Here is a 10401-nt window from a genome sequence, read left to right on the forward strand (position 1 = left end):
GATCCGTGATTATGAAATTTACGCTTCACTCTCACCGCTCAATATCAACTTCCACCTCCAAAAAGTTGAAGGTGTTATTAAATAATTCATGTACAGCGTTTTAGTGTATGCGAAGTTTCCAACAATATTAAATACAAGATACGAACTTTTGAAATTCAACTAACCCCCCCCCCACTCACCAACCTGGAATTTACAAACGTTATATTGAAATTTTTTATGATGATCTTCTAGTGAAACTTGGTAACAAAGAGTGTGTTTCACTCAAGTATTAAATTAAACTTTAATATATATTTTAATCAGTGTGTTATAGTATTCAATTAAGTTTTCTTCGAAATCTATCGAACACTGCTATATTTTGTCGAATTACTGTTTAAACCATAATAATATATGGCTGCATTACTATACATTTATTACTTCTATTATTATTATTATTTATTTATTGGAATCCAAAGTACATATTCCGACACAGAGTAACGAACTAATTCGAACTTGTATATGAGTATATTCATTCGTACACGGGTCCTCTTCACCCTATATTGTCAAGTTTTGTATGGAATATCAGTTCACATGCATTATTAATATTTTTCTCTTATATTTACACATGAATTAGAAGAATGTTTTGCATAAAATGTATAATTACAGTACAGTTAATATCTTATACCCAAACAACCTTCTAATTATTTTAAATGTTGAATAACATAATGAACAGCTAAATTCATTTTGTATTGATAGTTGAAATTAAGAGGTCTTAACCTATTTTATCGCATTTTCAGGAATGAAGTAGACGCTTTGTGAAGGGTGAGAGGGTTCCTTTCATACTACAGGGGTGTGGTTTCTTTAGTTAAACCGTTCAATGCTGCCTTTTATTCTTTATTTAATATTAATTTATAAATTAATTAACTTAATTCAATATAAAGTTCATCCTTGCAAACTCTTTTACTCATAATAACAAGTGCAAAACTCTACATAAAAGTATGATAGAAAACAATTATATAACGAGAGCCACATTTCTGATCTCTTCATTCTCTTGTATTACAAGTGCACGCTGGATTGGTTTCGTTTGACATAAAGATATGACATTACTGTTTATGTCCGGAATATGTCATCGTTACATTACTATTTCAGCTGTTTACATAGTTAACACATTCTAGAGGAGCATCGCAGCACATACAAATTTAATGGCGTAAAGACTAAAAGACCGAGTTTAGTTAAATTGTATATGGGCATTCTTAGAGTGCCTATAGGCATCTAACATATAGGTAAGAAACATATAGGCAAAATCTTATTTCGAAAAACACTCCGACCTTTGACCCACGGGTCTCTAAAGTTGCATTACAGCAAAAATATTATGATTTGAATGAATAAGAATCAACAGTTCTGTGTTACCAATGTTTTATGACAGAGCAACCATATGTTTCATTTATTTAACCACTATTGACAATTTGTTTACATTTATTGATTTCAACACAGAGTAAGCTTTATAGCAATAACATTTCTTATTTCAATCTTCACTGCTTTTGAGCTAACAGTAAGAAAATATCCAGATAAAAAAATTAAAAGTTTAAGTAAAAGTACTTTTAACTGTATATTTGAGCAAATATTACGTATTCAGTTCTTGGTTAGAATATCTGTGTGTGTATGTGTGTGTATACATATACAGGGTGAATATAAAGTCAGGACCCCCCCTCTACTTTTTTCTATAGGTAATATAAGGAGATATCCTTTGGGTAGTGGTGCAATATGGAAAGGAAGTTTTCATTTTTATGATATTGAAAATTTTTTGTGTCCCCCAAAAATGTGAAATTTTGGGGGCAACCCAAAAATTTCAAATGTAAACCCCTATCAAGTGACCCCTCATTTTAAAGAGCATGAAAAAAACTTAAATAGTGGTGAAAACCAGAGATTGCTATCTCTTTCCTAATCCGAAATAATAGCCAGTATTACCACAAAACAATTTTAATAACTCACCACGTCACGAAGTCAAATCAAATGTTCAAACTAAAGCCCTCCTACTATTTGGCAGTGAGACAAGCGTAGGGTGAACGCCTCTCTGACGTTTAGGAAAGTCTGAGGTGGTATTTTGTTTGCAAGAATCTATAATCCTGTTTCTTAAATCTTCAAGGTTTGCTACTTAAATTATGGATTTTATGTGACCCCATAGAAAAAAGTCCATGGGTGTAAGGTCCGGAGACCGCGCAGGCCATTTCTATTACACCACGGCTACCAATCCACTGACCACGTAGCTGATTTCCCAGAAATGTCGTACAGCACGATGATAACGTGGTGGGGCGCCATCTTGCTGGAAATGAATGGTTTCTTCATCAAATTCATGTTGATTCTCCCTAATAACAGTATTTAATTGAAGGAAAAATTGATTCTTGTAACATTTCCAAATACAGTTGGCCATTGAGATTCCCATTAATAAAAAATGGTCCTATAAAGTCATTCCCAAAAATCCCGGCCCACACAATAACTTTTTCTGGATACTGGTACATGCAGTTGTGTTTGTTTACATCTCCATTGACGAAACAAACTGCATTCATCACTAAACACAACGTTTCGACAAAACAATGGATGTGCAGAAATTAGTGCATTTCTTCACAAAATTGTAGACAACGGTCTGATCGTCCTTTGTTTAACTCATGGGTAAGCTTAATTTTATAAGCGTGAAATTTTTTTTCAGTACCTTTATCACAGACATTTGGGAAACATCACAAACATTTGCTACTAATCTGGCGGACTGCTGCGGACCTTCAACAAATTGTACAAACTGTTTGTCACCGCCTAAAGGAGGCCGACCTGAGCGTGGAGCATCTTTGATGGAACCAAATTCTCAGAACTTATTTACTAAAGGTCTTAAGTATTTCCTTGTCACAGGTCTATCAGTATGTGCCAAATTAAACCGCCTTGCCCATGATAATTTTATTCGAAGCCCCGAAAGTAAATATCATTTCCTACTTTATCTTCGAGACTACGTGCCATTTTTACTCGTAATCAGTATTAATTAGATAATATTATTTAAAAACTTACAATGCGAAAGTGCATCTAAATAAGTTATTGTAATAACACTAAAACACGTAAAAACTTCTCAAAATACTTCACGGAACAGTAACCACACAATACCACTGGATACTAATGATCCAATAAGATACTAACTACTGTCAAAGTATGACCTGTTCTCACAAGATTGAAACAAAGAATGGACTAGTTTTTACTAACTGTAATTTCGAACCGGGAAAGTCCAGTCACTCATTGACAATAAACTCCTTATCAGTTTACTTTATAACATTGGATTCTTTGTCCATTGCATGCCTCACTCATTGAGAACACAAACAACCAATAAACCTGTTTCCACGCAGACGGAAACTGTACCCAAACAAAAATAAATTTAGGTGTAAAGACTTAATTACAATTTTTATTGGCTATGTCGTTGGAAAAGAGAGCGATCTCTGGTTTTCACCACTATTTAAGATTTTTTATGCTCTTTAAAATGAGGGGTCACTTGATAGGGGGTTTACATTTGAAATTTTTGGGTTGCCCCCCAAAATTTCGCATTTTTGGGGGACAAAAAAATTTTCAATACCATAAAATGAAAACTTCCTTTCCATATTGCACCAATACCCAAAGGATATCTCCTTATATTAACTATAGAAAAAAGTAGAGGGGGGTCCTGACTTTATATTCACCCTGTATACATATATATATATATTGTTTATTTATGGTGTTTGAGTACTTTGTATTATCAGGAGGCTACTACTTTTGGACGAGTTTTTCTTATCGGGGACCTAATTATATTTCAGTATTAAAAAGAACAAAACTGTTTTCAACCTATTTTGAAATTTACAAGTTATTAGGCCAATCAATGAAAACAAAAACTAGAAGAACAACAATTTTTTATTCGAAAATGGTTCGTGCTTCTAGGCCTACTTGAAGGGTCACTCGTTTAGGCCTATTTGGATGCGATTTGGCGACAGGAAGTATAACTCAGCGCATATTTTCTATTCATTATGGAACAAGGAAAGTACTATGAACGTATAATGAAGTTTATTTTGGTGCCAGATAAGGAAAACTCGCCCAAAAATATTGCTGTTGATAATACAAAAGTAATGCGATGATACTGTCTCCTAGTCATGATGTAGCGGACGAGTATCGTGTTGCGTAACAGCCATTCTTGTTGTTTATGTGCCGATAACAAAGCATTTGAGTAAATATAAACTAAAATCGTTACTTACTTCTACAGTGTTTTTCCGTATTTCTTTAAAAAAATAATGTAATAATTTGAGTTGTGTCCAAGCAAAAAACGTGCGTTTTCAGTGTAAATATAATAGTGTTATTTTGGTTTTTACAAAGTTGCTGACACCCATACATAAGCAAGCTATTTGCCTCTACATTTACTAATCATATTTATAAATATAAATATAATAGATATATATAAATAGATATAAATATATTAGATAAAATATATATATATAAAATAAATATTATTTATTATATTAATATATATATATATATATAAAAATAAATATTATTTATTATATTAATATATATATATAAAAATAAATATTATTTATTATATTAATATATGTATATATATATATATATATATATATATATATATATATATATAAAGCAAGATTTGTTTGTAACGATATGCCACACATTCTACATTTAATTAGAAAAAACAAAAAAATTATGAAAATCTGTTGGATATTATTTTACAATAGCTTTTTCCCCCAAAGTTTACAAATATGCAAAAAAAAACAGCTCGGCACTTTATGCATATGACTTGGGAAAACACTAGCGGCGCTCAATGGGTTATTAAAACAATGTCAAAATAATTTATTCCTAAGCTCAGATAGATTGAATTAGATTTCCAAAAATAAGTAAATTTGTTGCCCACAGCTTTGCAAGCATGTCCCAATAATACAGGGGCATCATTGGTATTGCTCTTTTACATGGAATCTCAGACATTCACATCTCTGGAACAACTGCTGACTTTTTTAATGTATAGCTTCAAATAGATGAAACTCTGAGGCAACTGAGTCTTTGAAATAGGTCTTGGTATTTAATATATATGGTAAGACCCTAGTAAGTACTACTGAGGAATGTATGATGAAGCAAATTACGAGATTTTTCAGAATTTTTTAAGTTATATTCTACAACTTTTTTCTAGTTTTAAACGTCAGAGGAGCCCAATTCTGAAATCAGAGATCTGACCAGGGTATGGCTTGATCACTATGAGATTGCTGGAAAGTCTATACATCACAGTATCTATCAGATTTGATCTAGTATATTATTAGCTCAACAGTGTATTAGTGCCTTTATAAATTAATACCTCAACATTATAGCATTATCACATATCAACATTATGTCTACTATGACAACAAAGACATGTATGTTTAATAGCAAATTAGCAATACACTACTTCCCAATTTAAAATATTTTAGTAAATACTATACATCAGTTACAGTTATTGCCAATTATTTTCTATTGATAACTACAAAAGTTATTTAATAAAAATTGTATTAATTTCTCTTAGCAGCGATTATGTAAGTATAATTGCTTTTATGTAAATCAGAAAATAAACGAACAATAGCATTAACTTCAAGAGTAAAACCAAAGTGAATGTAAACAATAGTTCCGCAAAACAATGGCCTTGTTCCCTGATTGTTCCTGGTAATGGTAGATTCTCATATAAACCTAAGCCATTGGAATAACATACACACACTCGCACACGCGCACGAACGCACGAAAATAACTCTTATATTTAGTTTGAAATGTTATTTAGTTTTGTCTCCAAAACTAGGGAACATATCTGTCTAATTTGAAGGCCAACCCTGGCTCCCTTATGTACTTGGCCTCTACTTTCGGCTTCCAGAACTTCCCTCCTCTACGTTGTTCCTATAACGCTGTTCCTATAACGTTGATCCTCTAATTTCCTCAGAAATATTACCGTGCACACGGCAATACGCTTTCCTTAAAAGTATGACTCAGGAGTTCGTTCAGTTCTTCCATGTCTGAATTACTAACCACAGTGAGAATAAGTCCGTGTAACATGTAGTGCTGAATGTTATAAATCGGATACTGCTGCGTATACAGCACAAATGTGTTACAGAATCCTTGGTAGAACCTTTACCTGTATTAGACACACATGAGATAACTCATCCAATGCTATAAATGAGATAAGGTGCGTGCTAGTACTGCCATCTGTGGAGTGAGAGGTCAGGCATAAAATATTTAAACGGTGACAATAAAAACCACTAGAAAAGCGTCGGACCTCAGCGTACCTTGTCCGTATGAATTATTTATCTCGTATATAACTAGACACAAAGTTATAAAGTATTAACAGTAAGCTTAAGTGCTCAGTAATGTTGTAAGGCTATCACCAATAGAAATACGATTGAAACATACGATTGATTCGTTGATTGTAGAAGTGTATGAATTACGTTGCTAATGCCACACCGATATTACTGTTCAATCGCACCTTTTCTCTCTGTTTCCCTTTTATTTCATATGGTTTTCAATTTTGTTACTGTCAGATAAATAATTGACCAATATTTCATAAAAAAATTAAAACAATCTTCATTTAAAAACTAAACTCGTTAACGGCTTTGCTTCTAAAGTACCGTAATGAAAAGGCTGAAGAATCTCAAGATTTAAGTTAACTTGAGACTAATTTGTAACAGAATACTACAGCGGATTCAGCTAACAGAACAGCTCTCGTAGATTGATGAATAATTGACGGGAATACTTAGACCTGTTGTACAGCATAGCACAGGTGCAGCCGCCGCTAAACCGGATTATAATAATGGGTTCACGAGGGAACTCTCAAGTGCGGCTCTAATTTAGTCATGCACTGAACTTCATTACCTCAATTTGGTGAATATTGGCGGTGATATTAGTTGCTAAGAGAGAGAACTGTAACAAAGTTCACTAGTTATGTTTTCTACTACTTTACAATCTTCAATTGAAAGCTAGGATTCTACTATAATCTATTACCTGCCCTAACGACACCTCCTCAATAAAGGCTTTTTTAATTCATCTATTCATTAATTCATTGCTACATAAATAATTAATTAACATTCATATTTTTAATACAAAATACAAGTCAGTTGGGCTACTCTATTGAGCAAACTTTTCTTTGACTTTAAGGACAAATATGTATTCCCAAATATATCACAAAATCGTAGTATTAAGTGGATTTGGCTACCCCTCTTTCGAAACCAAAGGCATTTGGAACATTTTCCAAAACATTTATTTATTAAGTTGTACGCTGAAAATCACAGTAATATTAATTAACTGAGTTAATATTAATGAACTGTGTATATTACCATAAATATAATGTGCTGCTCCCATAGTAAAACAACGCCTCAATTCTTTGGGCTCCGTCAACTACCATTTGAATTTGGTACATGTATTATGATTTACTTATATCACATGATTCTTCCGTCTCACAATATTTAAGTTGGGACATTTTTGGATTTGGCCTACTGTATTTTTCGTTCATTTAAATACCCACCTTTTGTTTCTTTTTGTGTTATTGCTTGTTGAAAGAGCAATTTAATTTATATACAGGTTAATCCCTTCCCGTATAAAATATCGCGTCCCCGAATTAAAATATTTCAACGTATAATGAGGGCGCAGCACGTTTTTCGGAAACTCTGTTGCATTACTTCACAGATGTGTTTGCCGAAAGACTAAAATCTAGTTTGTGTGATTATGCCTCTTCTTTTCCTCGAACTCCCATAATACCACCATAAGAAATGTTTCGCACCATAAAAGTACAACATGTTTTTTCTGTATAAGAAGACATACTTGAATCCCTTATGTTCCGTTATTGCTAATCGAATTGTTAATCAGAATACATACGAGGTTAAAACAATTAGGAATAAAGTGATGCCCCTTATAAATTTATTTATTTTATTTATTCAATTACATTGTTTTACACAGTTTGGCCTCGCCAAGTTACATTAAAAACTTGTCGGCGAGGTCCAGCGATATTTCCTTACTTCTACTGTTCCACTTCTACTGGTAATAATGGCTTTAATAAGTTGTATCGTTTAAATCAATTTACTAAATTAAAATACTAATGACGATTTATTTGCGGTTTAGGGCAGGCATCATGTTTCTATTTATATTTGGCAATTGTATGAATACGGTTTGAACTTAATATAACAATAACAATAAAATAATATATCTAAATGACTAATAGGGATGCCGCTAGAGACTAATGACTTACTCATAAGACACACAGCACGTCCAGAGACTGGCGGTGGTCAAACCAATGCGACTGTCCCATCACGTTCAGCTCAATCCCGACCTTAGCCTCACAGAAAGGTGCACAGCACGTCCTGAGACTGGCAGCGGTTAAACAGACTGGCTGCCAGTCCCATCACGTCCAGTTTAACCGCGTCCTTAGCCCCACATTAAAACTACGAGTATAGTCCAATCACTCTAGAAATTTCATTCCTCAGAATCAATCAATCAACTGCCTCCTTAATTAAGAATTCAATTCAATTGATCCTGGAGATGCTTCGATTGCTAAAAGAATTATCCTCTGCTAATTGGAAAAGAAGTTCTCCGCTCTCTGAAATTAAATTCTTATTAAGTCCTTACACAGAAAACTGCTTTTATTAAACTTTGAAGAGTGAGATTCATTTTTTCCTATTCAAATAAGTACGTTTTTAAATTAAATACAACAAATATTGTACGTGTTGGCCAAATAAGACAAATATTGTACATGTGGGCCGAAAAAACAAACATTGTAAAATTTTGGCTAAATAAACCAAATATTTTTCATGTTTACCAAATAAGAAAGATATTGTACATGTTGGCCAAATAAGACATTCCGTCAATATTTTGCTTACCAGTGAAATACTTTTTGTTCCCAATTTCAATTTATAGTAATAAAACCAATTACAAATTGCAAAAAATATTTATTCTGCACACATCAAATTATACACCATTCGTACATTCAACCTTAATGTTATAAATTTCACAAATGGACTTTGTATAGTTACACCCTTTTTACTTGGTAAAAACAATAATTTTGGAATACGTAAGATTTAGTTATAAATTTGTAATCATTTTTATATAGTTAACATTATAGCGTTAACTTTGTGTTTGCCGTAATATTGCAAAAACCAATTTAGCATTATTTATTTAGGCCTTGAAAATAAATTCAACAATAATTGGTATTTTAAGGTAATATTTTAAAACAGGCGTTAATTGAAAAGTGTCAGCACCTTTAAGTACGTGCTTTCCAGACGAAAAAATCCAGCACAGCGATCACTTGTGGACAGCTAAGCGAACAGAGGTCTGCACATCACAGTTTGGCTTAATCTTAAGTTTTAATTAAATACAGGGGCGGTTTTAGCATAATGTATTGGGAGTGGTCAGTATGGGGGCTGGAGGATATTTCTATTCTTACTCCCCATAGAATGGGAGAATCTAGGATTCCTTCCTAGGATATCTTTAAAAATACTCATCTTAAAATCCATATTTACGCATTTTAACTCAAAAATTATACTTTTTTATGACTAAAACTAAAAACACGTATATTTTCAAAATATTTTAGCCTATCACTCCCACCTTAAATCCACTACTGATTAAATTGCTCCCTGATATTAAAATTAACATTCCTCCAATAATTGGATTTGGCTACTAATTAATTACTGATGAATAAACTTTTTTTAATTTACTTGAAATGGCACAACACGAGGTCGGATAACGATTGTTTCTACATGCGAATGTATATACAACGTGAATTGCAACATCAGCAAGTAATAATTTACAGGAAAAAGTGGATGATATTTATTAAGCGGACTTTCGCGTAAATATTTACTTTAATAATCCAGCCACAGACAGTGACATGTTACCATATTATGTTGTGTTGTATGAACATACGTTTATGATACAGCCCTCCAACATCGCACCGCCAAGTTTCTGCTGCTGACAGCTCGTTTTCTGCTCACTGCTCTCGTTATTTGGTGTAGGTGTCACAAACTCCTCTTTTATTTTTGACAAGAAATTAAACCGATAATTTCTTGCAACATCCCCATATCCTGAAAATACATAATATGTTACCTTACATAGAATAGTTTATTAAATTCGTTTTAATCCCAATTCACAATTGACATGACACTAAAATATCTAGGTCTTCAGCCGCTTTGCATTTGCGATAAAACACCCCATCGAGTGTAGAAGATAAAATTCTTTTAAGGGATTCCGAAAGCCGTAAGTTTAGTTCTATTTCTCCTCATTCTTCTTGTAGCGTCTGAAACCTTTCACAGACTTTACTCCTGAAATCTAGAATACACGTCCATCTGAAGAGATTTTAAAAATCGGCGATGAAGAAGCGAAGTTGATGCAACAAAAGAGATGCAAAGACGTTCATAAAGA

General features: G+C 33.0%; 1 protein-coding gene across 1 annotated transcript in view; it reads left to right on the forward strand.

Moving 5' to 3' along the window:
- LOC124358268 (histone-lysine N-methyltransferase SETD1B-like) overlaps window positions 1–9995 on the forward strand; it is a 47461-nt gene extending 37466 nt beyond the window's left edge. The window contains exon 4 of the mRNA XM_046810561.1: window positions 9920–9995. Coding sequence (XP_046666517.1) covers window positions 9920–9995 — 76 coding nt within the window. The remainder of the gene's footprint in view (window positions 1–9919) is intronic.
- The last annotated feature ends 406 nt before the right edge of the window (window positions 9996–10401 follow it).

Source organism: Homalodisca vitripennis, chromosome 3, assembly GCF_021130785.1.
Source record: "Homalodisca vitripennis isolate AUS2020 chromosome 3, UT_GWSS_2.1, whole genome shotgun sequence".
Classification (NCBI taxonomy): Eukaryota; Metazoa; Arthropoda; class Insecta; order Hemiptera; family Cicadellidae; genus Homalodisca; species Homalodisca vitripennis.